Below are 16,587 nucleotides of genomic sequence, written 5' to 3'. Positions count from 1 at the left end.
TATAAATAAAAAGGTCCTCATACATTGTTGTGAAGGACACTTGAAATAAGACAAAACTAGCTCATAAATAACTTTTCAGCAAGATATAAGAGCTTATTTTAAGTAAATAATGCCCTAATATTGATGAAATTGTGCTAATTTCTCTTAGATGAGCAACATCCTTGTTATAAGTTAAATAATCTACCAGTGGTAGCACTTTTTCATCAATTCTAGGGAATTGTTGACTTAAATAAGCTCCTACATCTTGCTGAAAATTATCCTGAGATATTTGCACCAGAAACTAGACAAATACTTGGTAATATTTTGTGTTTTTGAAGTGATACCTCTGATTTAGTTTCTTCCTAGTGTAAATGTCGAGATGAATTTTCATAGAGCATTTGCTTATCTGGCTATAATATGATCAAAATGTTAATCTACCTCTGTTATTTAATGCAGAGAATAAAACTTGCATATTACATGCATCCGTTACGCACACATTAATTTATTTCAACAGTTTATTTCAGTTTAATGGTGATGCTTATTGAGTCTTTGGCAGCTGCTAGATTTCTCGCTGTAGGGTTGCTTCCCGTAAATACAACATCTCTGTGGACAAAAAGTGTTTACTAATATAATACCCTGAAGGTTTTTTCACCAAAATATATTTTCCTGGAACTGTCATTGACCCATTGTGTGCAGTTTCACTGTGGCGGTCATAAAAGGGAGAGACGCTGCAGCAGCGTTGCCGAGTGTGAGATAAAGAGGCTCCCATCCCAAAATTAACAGCCATAATTGTCAGTAATAAAACAATAACTGATAGTTCCGTCACAGCGTGTATACTTTATTACCTAGAGTCACTTATTTCAATGGAATGGTGTATTTCTTACAAAGTTTAAATGGATTTTGCTGACAAAGCCTCGTGTGGCAGAAAAGAGGGATTCAATTCCTGAGATCTACCAGGAAATGTGTTACTACACTGTAAAACTGAATTATAATTGCCTCAGTATCAGAAAAACTTTTAACACGCACAGATATTTAGAAATTACAACCCAGAGAAATGTGTTCCTCCCAGACCATCAGCAGTACAATATAATTTAGCTTAAAAACTATTTATGAGCAACTGGAATTGTTTCTATATTTCAAAATAATAGAAGGTATGACACAGAGAGTGTAAAACATTTTGAATTGGATGATAATCGTTAGGTTAAACCAGGGGTGTCCAAACTGTTTGTCATTACAGTCAAAAATGTCAAATTGAGAGCAGCCTTTTGCTGTTTTTAAGTCTTCAGTAATATACTAAATAGACTATATTTTAATAAAGCAGTCACATTTTTGTAGAAAGGTAATTAAAAAGTTTATTTTTAGAACTTTTTGGGATTTATTGTCCCCATTTAGGGAAAAAAATCTTGTTAAAGAAAAATACTTTGTTTTGTACCTTAATAAATAAATGTTTTCATTAGACTTTATTTTACAAATTCACTACATTCTTGAATTGTGGCCAAACTGACCAATGCGCTGGAATTCCGTTTGGGTTGCTAAGTAACGGGCAGAACTCTGCTGGGGCTGCTAGGTGACGGGCTCAGTTCTGCTGGGGTTGCTAGGTAACTGCTGGGGTTACTAGGTGAAAGGGCAGTTCCTGCTAAAAAGACAAGATAATGATACGTTATTCCTGTGTTATAAACGAAGAAATCTGCCAGTAGTACTTGTAGTTTTTGACCAATATTCAATAATTGTTTACTTATAACAAGCTCATTTATGTTGCTGACAAGTTACTTCTCAGTTAGTTTAGTTTTATTTCAAATGTATTGAGATATTTTGACTCGTTTCTAGTAAAAATATTACTTACTTGGTAAGTTTTTGTAGTGTCGACCAGAGTTTCTCTCCCACTGCTCCTGCCTTTTTACTTTATGTTTGGGTCCCATTTTCCTTTATCATTTCTTGATAAAAACATACATTCCTTCATAGTTGCAGAAGTCTGGCTTAAACAGATAACAAATGCTGGGAAAAAGAACTAATCTTTTCCATTTGTAATAGTTTGAGATGCAGCGTGGACTGTAGCGTCTCCTCTGCAATAACCGTTTTAGAAACATTTTAGAGGGAATCAGGCCATGCTTCATTTGTTATGCTCACAATATAACAGAGGCTGAATAGAAATATACAAAACAACAATTGGTTTGTCAAAATATGTCTGTTTTGCAAGGACTTAAAGCAGCTTATTTTCTCCTTCAGGAAAGAAAGATGTTTTTTTAAGAGGAGGGCTTTGTAATTCAAACCACGAATTATTTTAGTTGAAGCCTGTGATGCTACCAACAGCACATCCTCTGACCTTTTCCCCTTTCCTTCTTCTAGATCTGGAGTTACAAGAAGCTTTATCCAAGCTTTCAAAAATGCATCTATATTCCTATGTCCCAAAGCTAAAACAGTTTAATCAACGTAAAATCTGTAAAGTGAAAGAAACGGTCAGAAAACGACTAGTCATCAATCTTTCAGTGAAACTGCACTGTCGGCATTCCCTGAGACAGAAAACCGTGATTTAAAAAAAACCCTGCTCAGCCTCAAATCCCCAGATACCGCGTGAGCAACGACATGACTTTCACCAAAACCAAAAACACGCAAAGAATTATTATTTAGAAGGGTGAAAACAGAACAGAAGGTTTGTACAGCAATCTGCATGTTTGAATTATTTACATTTGTTTTGTATGAAATCAGTTCTTCTGTTCCAAGATTTCACTGCAAAAGCACAAAACCTGATTTTTGGTCTTGTTTCTAGTGCAAATATCTTAGTAAGTATAAGTTATATTGGCAGATTATTTCTATTTCTTCTTTACTATTTCAACTTGTCTTGCACTAAGAGTTTGAAAATAAGTTTTTATGTTTGTGCAGTGACATGTTAAAACCAAACAATAAGACGCTTAATAAGACGTTAAACCAAACAGTAAAATATAAAAACTTTTGTTTCACTGCAGTTCTTACTTTGTGACTTAGTTCCAGTTGTGTTTTGTTCATCTTCTGCTCCACTGCTGTAATTTTATTTTATTTTTTTAGGCTCTCTTCACTCTAACATTCCTGGAGACTTATTTTATTCCCAGAAATGTTACTTTTATTTCTACCTGCCAAAAGTAAACCTCAATAATTCTGAAGTTCAGTAAAATAATGTTAAAACTTTTACATGGACTGACAGCAAGGATTTTCCGCTCATTCTTACAGCACATCTTCGTCTGTCAGCGGTTCCTCTGTATTTCTGACGTTTGGATGTTCCTTCACTTTCTCCAGCTGAACAGAAACAAAACTGCAGTTATTATCTTTGGACCTGAAGATGAACGATTGAGATTCAGCACAGTTTCACTTATTACAGCTAGAAACTAGAGATCAGGCCAGAAATCTGGGTGTAGTGATGGACTCTGACCTGAACCATCAGAGTCACATAAAGATGACTACAAAATCAGTCTTCTATCGCCTGAAGAACATTTCCAGGAGATAGAATAATTTTCTTGTTTTTTCCCCCTAATATGCCGTCGTAATTTCATCTGTATTTGATAATTTATTCATTGTTTGATGTGTCTGGCTGTTTGTTTGATTCCATTAGCTGCCTCCTCAAATAAAAGTTTCGAAAGTTCAAAGTATTCTCATACAATTTCTAAGTTTGAAAAGTCAAAAATTTCCTAGAAAAAACAGAAAGTTTTAGATTCTCATACATTTTTTTAGAAATAAACCTGGACATTTCTGAATTTCAGAAGTCTAAAATATTTGAAACTTTGTTTCAAAAAACAAGAAACAAAGTAAGATTAACTTTTTTTTTCTCAAAGATTCCCAAAATAAATCACCAAATTAAATTTTTTTTCTAGCAAATATTCAACTTTTCAAACAACTTTTTTTTAGGAAATTGTCAAAATTTCTTACTTTTTGCCAGAAATGTACAGATTTTTTTTCTTTGCCTGATATAGTTGTTGTGTTCTGTGTTTTCTGTGTAGTTATTTTTGAGGTTTTCTGTGTTTAGTCCTGTCCCTGTCCTGTCTTCCCTGTTGATTGCTTCCCAGGTGTGTCTCATTCCCTGATTACCCTCCCTGAGTATTTAAGTCCACCTGTTGTCTTTGTCTCTTGTCGGATCCTCGTCAAGTGTTAGTCTCCATAGTGTCATGTTGCCTGTCTGTTTCCCCGAGCTGCTTGCATCTGGACTGTTTCTACATTAAACCTTCCTCTTTGTCTTCTTTAACCTGGGTCTCAGTGTTCTTTCTTACTGCAATCAACCACAAATCATGACAATAGTACCTTCATCTTAAAGAAAAAAATCTTTTGAAACTCAAAAATTTCCAAGTTTTTTCTCAATGATTTCTGAGATTAATCTCAAAATGTTAGTTTTTTTCTAGCAAATGTTCTACTTTTGAAACTGAAATTTTAAAGTTTTTAAAATGAAATGTACTCTTCTCTTTTCCCCTTACTTCGCCTTTGTACCTTCATCTGTTTTTTGACCTTTTTCATTATTATCATTTGACATGTCTCACTGGTTTCTGGATTCTGTTTTCTGCCTCCTCCAAATAACCCAGAAGTTTTGAAACTTCAAAGCATTCTTATGCAAGTGGAGTTGGGGATGAAATGAAAAGTTATAAGTGAAGCATTCTTCTGCTGAGTTGATTAATTCGGTCGGTCACACAGGTCTGCATTGCTTCAGCGGGAGCCTATCTTGCTCTGCCCGTCTGTTTGATGATCTAGAACCCATTACTTGATATTTGGCTGCAGGAGCGAAAGCGACCGTGGCGGCGTCATGGCGACAGCTGGATTTATGGGCGGTGGGCGCCCGGCGATCAGCCACTCATTTGTCATGTCCCTCCAGCCGGCCCTTTAATTGAACCAGAGGCAGCAATGTTGAATCGTTTGAGCTGAGGGACAACTTCTAAACTCTCAGAGTGGCTCTTAGAATAACATTGCTAACCATGAGGCTGAGCAGACACAAAGCTCCCGCTGCACATCAACATTTATTGGTTGCTGCACAAACCGCTACGTCCAGATGACAGATGACACACAAAGTAATTGTGTGTAAGCTTAATGATTGGTAGTTTAAGCTGTAGAAGTGTGACTTTGTTCAACATTTAACTTAAAACTATGTTTTCTTGGCTGACGTTGTGACAGTTTTAGGTGACTTTAACTTTTTTTTTGGCTGAATTTCAGTGTAGAGATAGGTAGAATAAAAGGGTTTAGGGATTTTTTTTGGCCTGTGAAAACCTGTTCAAGCCCAGAGCTAATATACATTCTGGCTGTTTCAGCTATGAGTGGACAGCTTTAATTACGACTGTTCACACGTGGCTTTAAAAAACAGCAAAAGTGATCAAATCTGTTCCTCTTCCTAATGCAAATAGATGAACCCTCTCTCTCATGGAGAGCTGCAGGTTTACCAGTAAAATAACTAACATTTTCATTCATTAAATTAGTTCAGATTAACTTAAATAACCTTTTCAGACCTATTTGCAAAAATATTTGTAAATATATCAGTAAAATGAGAAATATTTCCAGTCATTAAATTGGTTCAGACCATTTTGTCATTTCCTGTCAGAGTTCGGCAAGTCTTTGCTTGAACTTGTCCTTTAATGTTTTACACATTAGATATAGAGGAGTAAGTACACTAAAAAAAAAGAATTCCCACTTTTTTTCCTCAGAATTCTTCAATTTCAGAATTTTGACTTTTTTTCTGAGAGTTCAGGCTTTAATCTCAGAATTCTGAATTTAATCTCAGAAAAAAAAGTCAGCATTCATTTTGTGTCCCTAATCCTCTTCCGTAGCATATTTGTATTTACTTGTGAATTCATCGCTGGTAAATCTTAAAGAATAAAATTTAATTTTAAAAGCCACTGAAAGGTCACTGCGAGTCAGTTTCCAATTTTTATTTCCATGACTCAGAGCTTCACACTGTCTTGTTTCGCTGTCAAAAAAGAAGTGAAAGGTTGAAAATAACTGCTGACATAATAACATGAATTATTCCTGCTGTTATAAAGCGAGGCTTCATTGAGCTCTGCTTCGTACGGAAGGCTGTATTGACAGACGTTTCCCCCAGAGGAGAGTGTTATTCCTGCTTTCTGAAGCGTCTCGGTCGGCTGCAGAGCTCTTTAGTCACTTTGTGTCTCCAGATTGAGTTTGCCTCAGTAATAGCTTCGGTTTTTATCAGCACCTCGTCCAATTGTGACCAAATTCTGTTTCGCTCGCTTGGCGTGCTGCTTTCCTTCACACTTCCCTGCTCTAAATGAGAAAGTCCGACCATTGTACCTGACAGCTAAACAAAACAGAGGCCAGTTAGTGTTTGGCTCTGCCGTTTTCTTCCTGATTGGATTTTAATTGAATCTGCGTCGTGCTGACTGAGTCCTCTCCTCTTTCTGTGTTAATCCGGACAGAATCGACTCGAGGACGCCGGCCGTTTCTGCTGTTTGTGGTTCATTCGTGGAGGCGCTGTGTTAACTGGGAGCTTTCCATTTCATCTGCAGTTTAAGGATGTTGAGAAAAACGAACAGGGTTAGCACTGCACTGTCATGTTTTAACGTTTCTTATAGATTATAGGTATAAAATCTTTATTGTGGGAACAGTTTATGCACAAGGTTGCATGAAGAATTTTATTTATTTATTTTAAGTCTGCCTTCACAATTTTTAATTTTGACAGGCCTGTCACAATAATAAATTTTGCTAGACGATACAATATCCCAGAAATTATTCCAATATGTCAATATTCCGATATTACTTGAGACTATTTTCAGGTAATATATTCATAATGGCAAATTAAAGCAAGTTCACCATATGAAGCATAAATAAACTTTAATTTTGTAAAGAACACCATAAACAACAAAACAGAAATAAAAACCACTTACAACCAAAACCATAAAACATTAGAAAACGTTTAGTGCACTTGCCTTCCTCTAAATTAATTTTTCCGTTTAAATTCTACGGCGCTACTTTGTGTTGAGGTTTTGTTTGACTAAGTACTGAGACGTTTATATTCAGGCTCTTACTTTGAAGGACTGACGTCTTTTAATGCAGCACTTCCTTTTACGTTACGTTCGCTCTGTCTCCACCCCCCCATAACTTTAGTTCAAGCAAACATACAGGACCAAAATAAAAAGCAGAGATGAACATATAAACATAAATGCAATATATGAGGGCATAAAGTTTTTATCAACTGTTGAGAAATCCTGAAATAGTTGGACGTTTTTATTCATGCACTTATTTTGAAAGGAATAAAAACTGTTTACACAGCCTTTCCGTTTCTAGCCTCACGTTGATCTTTTCCCCTCAATTATTTTAGTTCAAACAAGCATACAGGACCAAAATAAAACACGGAAAGTAGATAACGAAATATAAACACAAACACAACATGTAAGGGCATTATAATGTCAAAATTAAATTGGTCCTTGACGGTTGTAGTCTTTGAATTGAAGTTAGCATCGTAGCATTAGCTTTTGCTGAATAGCTTCTTGCTAATGTTTACGATTATTCCTTTAGGAGTCACTTTAGTGCTCATCTCTGCATACTACGCTGCAGGTTCTCTATTTCATGTGAAGAAATTATATTTTCTCTTCATCATTCATATTCACGTTTTATGATCAACCAAGACCTTTCTTTATTTTCTTCACAGTGATTTCTTTCCCACATCTGTCTCACTCTGACTTTACTCTGTTTACATTCAAACCTCAGCTGCTATGCTTGCACACTGCGGGTATTTTCACATTTTCTCTAAATTCTTGAGCTTGTGTGGATGGATTATTAATTTATTTTACAAATAGATAAAAATATCATATATTGAGTAATGTAGATGGGGTCTTTAGCGGGGATTCACCTGAGATTATAAACCCTTAGGGAGTTGGGGACTTTTTACATCTCTTCCTGGGGAAAGATTTCTGATCCGATTTAGAACTGATGCAGAAACGTGGATCCAATTTTCTGAGCAAAAAATAGATGGTACAGTTTAGTAGGAGCTGCTTCCTCAGTCAGAGCCGAAGTTTAAGTTGGCTGTTACTCATGTTAATGTGGGCAGAGGTTAAAAGGCCAATTTTGGAATAAAAAGATCCAATTCTGACTATGCTCAGCTCAGAATTGAAATGTTTTCCTGCTAAAAACTGAACTGAAATTCACTCTTAAGCTGTGAGACTGTCCAGTCAGTTACATACATTTGCAGCTCTGCTAATTTTACTCGCCTCTATTAAGGGAGACATGAAAGACCATCAGGGAGCCATAACAGGAAACATTATTTCTGACCACATATCAACATGTTCTCTGGCTTATTATTAACCCCAGTGACACCACTACCTAATTTAGGATGGGGTGAGGCAAATATTTTATCATAAGCCGATTTTACCTTCAAATTCCAAAAAACTGTTGCTGAACCCCCTGAAGGGAAATGGGGTAATTAGTTCATTTTACACGTTTTGGGAGCCTAATGCCATATTTTTCCAATATTCAAGCTGCTGCTGGGGGATCAGAAAGTTTGGCTCAGGAAAATCATGTAAAGTTTCAAAAGATGGTGCTATCTGAAACTCTTGCCTCAGCTTTTAAATTTCATAATTTATTAAGTTGTGCTTGGAGCTGCAGGCTGCAGAGTCACCTGATGATTAGCGCTGTTGCCTGTTTGTATGAATTTCCACCAGAGACTCCAACTTCCTCCTACTGGCCAGTAATATGCAACTGAAGAGTTACCATCCTGCAACTTTTAGATGCATTGTTGCTCCAACTCACCTGAATCAAAAAGCTGAATATTCTCACCAGCTGCCAGTCATCTCTGCAGAAGTTTGATAACGAACCATTCCGCTGATTTAGGTCTGTTGGAGAAGGAATCCATCTAAAAGTTGCAGGATGGTAGCTCTGGAGGGCTAGAGTTGCTCTAAAAACAGAAGGTAGGCAAAACTACAAAAAGATACTCATAAAATCTAAAATCCTAAAGAATGAAACCTAATCTGAAACCATAATAAACACAAAACCACAACCTAAATCAGTCTAGGTTCAAAAATCAAAGACTGACAGAATCTGAAACAGGATCTGGTTTTGTTTGATTTATTTTATTTTTTCTGAATCTGCCAGATTAGAAGTTGGTTTAAATATTGCTCCTCCCTCTTCTGTCTGTCCAGAAATAATAAAGCCATTCACAGAGATCTTTAATGCAGAGAACATCACAATAAAACATCACAATTCATCTGGTAAGAGCCACATCTGGAAAGTCACAGTTAAACATGTTAGAGGGGCAGAATTATGTATTTCCCAGGCACCTTGTGCCATTTTATAGCACAATCAAGTAACTATGTTGACTTCAGTTGTTATAAAAATGCTGCATATATCAAACATGACTTAAAAAGAAATTTTACTTTCTAATTTAACGCCTTGAAATTGGGCCTGTCTCTTTAAGAAGCTCCTGCTCTTTATGAAACTCCGCCTTCAGGAAGTCATAACAATATGGCTCCTATATTAACCCTTTAACATATATACCAGAGCTGCACTGAGAAGTAGCTCCTATAATGAGCTCAGCAGATGCTTGCTAATTGCTACTGGCTAGTCTGAAGGAGCTGAGTGAGAAGGTAGTGGGGGAAGGATGGTCTACGAGGCGTAAGCTTGGAAACTGCAGCTCAGAGGAGGAGCTGTGCCTTGAAGGCGGGGCTAGGTCCACCCAGGTGTTTTGTACAGCTGAATGGTTGCCATGGAGATTAAAGGATTTCTCAAACATGCATGAAAAATCAAGGCAACATTATAACATGATGGAAAACTAAAAAAGAAGTTGATTTTAAATAACACTGTCCCTTTAAGTGCTAGTTTTTCAGGAATGATTGTTAGTGTTATCTCCAGGATATAACAGCTAAATTTTGATTTAATTGAATTTATAATTGAATTTATTACACAGTGAAGGAGGAGAAAAGTCTGATTCTGTTGGTTTTAGAGTGAGATCAGCGGAAAAATAACGTTAACCTTGCAGTTTTTGTAAAAACTCAGTAGAGCTCCTTGTTCAGTGGGGACTGTCACAGTATTAAGCAAGTTGTTTTCATGTTGTGGCTGATACATTGCTTATCTAAGACCTCCTAATGGCCCCAAACTGTTATGTGATGCTGCTTTGTTGGTTTCTGTCATAGTTTATTACCTCAATTAGCCAGCTGTGCTGCCAAAAAAGCCTCCTGCTGTGATTCAGGGCTGCATATCTTCCCCTAATAATGACTAAGACCCCCATGTGCTGGTTATGTGGTTCAAACTGCTGACTCTGGATGCATAAGCTCAAAAATAACCCAATAAAACAGCATGCAGCTATCTGTCCTGTGCTTTATGTTGATGGATGGATGCACACTCATCAAAGCTGTGTGGGACACACAGTCTAAGCAAAAATAATTCTGATTTATTTTTTTTATTTTTTCAGGTAAAGAAGCTAATTAAGTTAGAAATTGAATTGGATGTCCAAGAATGTTTTTTTTTTTTTTACATATTTAACTTAATTAGCTTAAGTTAGCTTGTTTCAGGTAACTTAAACTGAAACAAGCTTAAGTTTGTTAAGCTTGTTTCAGCTTAACCTCAGAGGATGACCTCAGAGAATACTAGGAGAAAGAAGTTGGAGGTTTTAGGATGTCCAATAATGTTTTTTACATATTTGTTAAAACTGTCTCCATATTGTGACTGTATAATATGAGACAGATAATATGTGAAAAGATCAATCTCCTCTCTCTTCCCTGAGCTATTATTGTCATATTGTTGATTAAATGCGCCACTTCTGAACAAAAAGAACCAATCAGAGCAGGAAGGCGGGTCTTAGCGCTGCCAATCAATCTTGTTATTCATTAAAAATACATTAAAAGATGAAAATAGACAATTCAATTTCTTTCTCACACCAACATGTGAAAAGCTCAGCACTTTATGCTTGACTTAGCATCAGTAATGTGTAGCAAAATGTGCTTAATAGGAGATTATTTTTACTGACCTTAAACCAGGTTCAGCTAAAATATGCATATATTTATATCTTAAATATTTCTATACAGTTTTGGCTTGATTATTGCTCTAAGTATGTTTTAATTTGGCCTTTTTTAGTCTGTATATTTGGTTAACATCTAATCAATGACTAAATTAGTTGACAATTACTTCAAAAATGAAATGTATTAGTCACAATTAATCAGTTTAACCGTTTCAGCTCCAAGTTAATTTCAGTACAATACAATGCAACTCAGTGCAGTTCAGTTTAATTCAGTAAATTAGGTGAAAGGTCAAATGCTCAACAAGTTGTAACTGCGCAAGGCAACAATACATGAAACTATGAAGGAACATATTTGCTCAGACAAAGTGAAAGTGGGAGAACTGATCATTATTTATTTGTTAAAGCTATTTGACTGTAAACTTTAACCTGTAGGCTGCGCCTGTATGGTTTTTGTATTTTGTATTCTGGAATCATTTCAGTTCTGTTTTTTCTATAAATAAAACCTGACTTTATTTTTTCTCTGTCAGATTCTCAGTTTTTCTTATTTTTATTTTTGAGAGGAACTTTGCAGAACTTTTTATTGGACTTCCAAAGTCTGAAATTTGGTGTATAGTTACCAAATCGATCTTTTGTGTCTATCTAAACTAGTTTTTTTGTTTGCTTTGTTGAGGTTCTGTTTATTTTTCATTAACTTATCGGTTGGGTTTTCTGATGCAGTCAGGCTGCTGAGCTCCGACTTCAAGACTTAAGGGATTTGCCGTCGACCAGTGAAAACAAATAATCCCGTTGGTAGTTTCCCTTCCCTGCTGGTGTTTGTTTGCAGCCGTTTTTGACCCTTTCACATTTCCGTTTGTAAATGTTAAGCCTCGAGGTTAAAGCCATACGTCCTTTAGCGGATCTGCTTTAGTCCCGTGGAGCAAAGCCACGAACGCCACAGCGCATGAGCCTCAAAATATTCCTGTCATGAGTGGGACATTAATCATTCTTCTGAATCAGATTCATGGTCTGGGTGATGATATATTTCAGCACTGGAATATTGATTTAGTTTTGGCTTTAAGCTATTCATAAGACATTGTCAGCCAGGTGGGATGAGCTACTGCGACTAGCAGGCATGTTAAAGTGAGCAAAGCAGAAATCTGCATACTCTGCCTCTTTGGTTTGACTCTGTGTTTCACTGGCTGCGACACTTAACAGCGATAATGCAGTTTTACTCTGCTTGAAGCAGGAATCAACACTGTTTTGTTCTTTTTTAAATAAAAAACTTATGTTTTATTTTATAAACATTGCAAAAATGTCACTATGTTGGGAGAGTATAGCTGGAAAAATGCACCTCTCCATGTCAAAAACAACCAATCAGAGCCAGGAGCTGTGTCTTAATGCTGTCAATCATCCCCATGTATTGCTAAATGTGCTAATGGTGGAGAAACAACTTACTATTCCAGGAAAAGTAAAATATATTGTGCAGCTCTATTGTCAAAAGTCACATTAGAAATATTACTACTGCCAAAAGTGTTTTCCTCGCTGCAACATTCCTCAAGGGTTTTGATTTAAAAGAAAAAAAAGCTCCTTGCTTTCACAAATAATAATTAGTTGATTAATAGTTGTTTTCATGTTTGTCTCTACAGAACAGCTCATCATGGCGGCCCGAGGCGTGTCAGGAGTGCACCTGCTACAGCGACGTTTCCATCTGCAGGCCGGTCCACTGCCCAAACCCCCAGTGTGACTTCCAAAGGGTGAGCACTTCAAACCGACAAGCTTTTCCATTGTTGTTTGTTTAAAAAGAACAAAATAAATGTCTGGAGAATTTAGGAAATCCTCTATCTTGTGCTGCATTTGGAAGACAGACATTATCTAAATGTCTGAATAAATCTCCTTCAATCTTTCTAAGTGCCTTTCTAGATCTGGGAAATGATTTTCTTTGTGCTTTTTTTGAACTGCTAGTGGCCTTGATGCATGAAGTCTTCAATCATCCCATTCTTACACAGAGCAGACGATCTTGTAATATTTAAAGTGGTTCTCCAGACTTTAAAAAGGTTTTTGAAGGCATTTCTTTGACAGGGGACGTCTCAAGTCTTTGTTGGACTTCTTTGTTTCTTCTTCTTTGTAAAGACAAGATTTCAGATGCTGCACTGCAGAAACACAATATCTTAAGTATTTTTGTTCCAGTTTCTAGTGCAAATATTTTAATGCACCTGAAATAAGACATAACTAACTTACAAGTAACGTTTTAGAAAGATACAGGAGCTTGTTTAAAGTTAATAATTCATTAATATTGATTAAAACTTCTACTGTCAGATTATTTCACTTATGACACTTTCCCCACATTATAAGTGAAATAATCTGACTGCACCAAAAATACTTTGTGAAATTTTGTGGTTTTGCAGTGCTGTATTCTTCTAGAGAAATAGTTTTATTTATTTACTCTTGTGCTTCACCAGTTAATTTTATTCTCATGTTTTGAAAAACAATCTTTACAAATTTGTATCCTGATTGAGTGAGGATTAGACCAGGGGTCAGCAACCTTTTCAAACCAAAAAGCAATTTTTTTCCCCCTCATTACTAATATTTTAAATTGTTGACAAGGTTTATGAACACCTGCTGTAATAATAGTTTATTTTCTATTTAAAAACTATACATATTTATTTGGGATTTTGGGTCTTTAGAACAAAAAATAAGTAACATTTTTACAAGAAGGCAATAAAACTTGAAGTAATTGTTCCAAATAAATGGAAAATTAAAAAAAATTCTTTTTACATGTTTCTAATTAAAAAAGTTTCTTAGGTCTTCAACATGTTTGGCCAAAGTTGCAGCTGTTGCAGACCCTTGGATTAGACTAATGACCTTTTGAACTCTTGATGAGCCGTGGTCAATACGCTGCAAAATGGACGGGAATATTGATCAAAACACATCTGTAATAAAACAAAAAATCATTCCAGATATAAAAAGTTTCTGATCTGAAATGCTATTTATGTATCTTATATCTTTTCTCTGCATGGAGCATTTTGTGCAGCAGGTTGCAGCTTTAGTAACATTTAGCCCCATTGAATCAAGTTTCATCTCGGCTGGAACTCCCTCAAAACATATTTTAAAAACCGTTATCTCCAAACTCCATCTATTCCTCTTTTCCATCCCATTCTTCTCCCTAAATGGGATTTTAAACATGAAGCCTGCAGTGATGGCTTCAGATATGATCCCCACGCTGAGTTAAGGCAACAATCAATGTCTGATGGATTCCACTCTGCTGGCTGGCAAAGCGGCGCTAATTAAAAATTAGTCATCATGCTCAGCAACCCGTGTACCCCCACCATTAAGAAAGCTCTTTAAATCTGACTCCCCGTCACCCAAACCAATAAAACTGTGGAGATCGAATCATCTGCCAGGCTCAGAATAAATGCCTTTCTTTTAAAATCCCCTTCTTGGCTATTTGAGCTCACATTTATCTTACTTTTTCTGTTCTCTGCAAACTGACCTTTCTGTAGAGCATCTGCAGATTGTTTAGTGCTGGTTTAATAGTTATTCGAAGCAACCTGTCAAGTGAAAAACATTTTTCACACCCTGGGGCTACTCTGGACATTACAGATAAAAGAGAGACATACATTGATAAAAAAAAAGTACATTTGATATTTATCATCAGAAAGAAACATCAAAAGTTGGGTAACTTTTTTCTGTGCAAGAGAAATGTAGATTTTTGCCTGGTTGACCTTTTAAGTAGGCATGGGAAGACACAGTAATATATTCATAAAAAGATAAACAATTATGAGTCTCTCTAAATCTTGCTGGAACATCAGACCTTTATTCCTGAAAATGTTCTTCAGGTGATAAAAGGCCGACTTTAATCGTCTTTATGTGTTTCTGAAGGTTCAGGTCAGAGTCCATCACTAGACCCAGATGATAAAACTGTGGATGATACAGCTAAAAGAACAAAGGCATGAATTTAACAAAAATATGACTGTAAATATGATCACCAGACAAAAAAATATAAAACTGGGCAAATTTTCATTTTCAGTTTGATAAATGTTACATTTTCAATGTGGCAGCTGTTTGGTTGACTTTTTAGGCAGACCTGTTCATCTGTAGTCAGTGTAACTAAAGATAAACACATTGAGTTTCTCAAGATTTTGTTGTCCTGTAATCCTGGAAATGCTCTTCAGGCGATAGAAGGCTGACTTTCTAACTGTCTTTATGTGACTCTGTCAGGTCTCAGTCCTTCTCTACACCCAGATTTTGGGGCTGATTGGCAGTTTTTAGTTGTAATAACTGAAACTGTGTGCGGACTCTAGATCGCTCCTCTTTAAGCCCAAATATAATGACTTCAGTTTTGTTTCTGTTCAGCTGGAGAAAGTTACGTAATTGATTTGTTGTAAGCATCTGTTCATGGAGCATGGAGTCGACTGGTGACATCATAATGTAGAGCTGTGAATCATCTGCGTATTTATGGTAACTAATCTTAATATTTGTTACAATCTGAGCAAGTGGGAGCATGTAGTTATTAAATAACAGAGGTCCCAGGTAGGAACCTTGTGGTACCCCAGGTGACTTCTGCTTGTTTTGATGAGAAGTTCCCTCTTGTTCTTTGGGTAAGACTCATCCTAGGTAAATGTGACCTTTTGTGCCTTTTTAAACAGGCTAAGATTAGTTATACAAAACATAAATATTGTTATTTTTTGTGCACAAAATCATTCTTAGATTATAAGATTTCAGTCTGATCAGTTCTGTCTAGAATGAGCCTTTTTTTTTTAGGGCCTTCTGTCACTTAAATCAAAATAAGCTGCTGCTGACCCCAAATCAACATTTACACTTGCATGTGATAATGGCTGCAAACAGATTTTGAAAAGCAGAAGTGGAGCCTCCTGCACAACCAACAAGAATACAGCAGGGGCTTTCTGGATGATAAGTCAACAACAAAACCTTGTCTTTTCCAGCAGCCATTGCGGCAAAACCAGCTGATCAAACGTGCTGGAACTCAAATTGGGTTGCTAGGTAACGACAGAATCTCAAGGTTTTTGAAAGAGCTCTTTAAAAAAGACAAAAAAAATTCTACTTATTGCCAAAAGCAGCTTGGTGTTGTTTTTTTTAAGGCCTGTTTTTAGAAGCAGTTGATGCCCAAATGGAACAAGTGACTTTTGCATCTTAGTTCCCCTTTATGTACCAGAATCAGAGAATCTTATCCGACTCTCCAGTCGTTTCATCAATATTTCATGGTCAACAGTGTCAAAAGCTGCACTGTGATTCTTCCACCATCTGTGTTAATGTGGATGACATTGAACACTTTGACGTCAAAGCGGTTGGAAAATTGTTTAACTGTTGAAACACAACTTTTTCTGCGACCTTGCAGATGAATGAAAGGTTGGAGGTTGGCCTTTTAATTCTGCAGCAGCGATTTGTCCAGGTTGTTCTTTTTGTTGGTGGTTTGATAACTGCTGTTTTTCATACTTGGGGAAAATGAGTTTAATATTTGAATCAGGTCAAACCTTAAAGAATATCGGAAATCGCTAATAAAATCCTGACTGTAGTTAGTGAGTTTATATAAAAACGCTTGGTTTATATTAGGCGTTGTAATTTACTGCTAAAAGGATAATGCATTAGATGAAATATGTGGATGATGGATGCTGAGCTGTGAGGTGCATTTTAACACTGATCTGTTACCGACCGCGCTTCTCCTTTTCCATTCATGCAGTAGATTTTTATTGTGCTTGTTC

At 36.3% G+C, this 16,587-nt stretch overlaps 1 protein-coding gene across 2 annotated transcripts in view; it reads left to right on the top strand.

The window, feature by feature from the left end:
• The window catches only part of fras1 (Fraser extracellular matrix complex subunit 1), a 271,118-nt gene that overhangs the window by 66,739 nt on the left and 187,792 nt on the right, over positions 1–16,587 (top strand). For both annotated transcript variants that reach the window (XM_017306806.1, XM_008417773.2), the window contains one exon: positions 12,514–12,621. In XM_017306806.1, the coding sequence (XP_017162295.1) occupies positions 12,514–12,621 (108 nt within the window). The remainder of the gene's footprint in view (positions 1–12,513; positions 12,622–16,587) is intronic.

This window comes from Poecilia reticulata, linkage group LG9, assembly GCF_000633615.1.
Source record: "Poecilia reticulata strain Guanapo linkage group LG9, Guppy_female_1.0+MT, whole genome shotgun sequence".
NCBI classification, from domain to species: domain Eukaryota; kingdom Metazoa; phylum Chordata; class Actinopteri; order Cyprinodontiformes; family Poeciliidae; genus Poecilia; species Poecilia reticulata.
The sequence above is the reverse complement of the archived record's forward strand: the minus strand, read 5'-3'. Positions and strand labels throughout refer to the sequence as shown.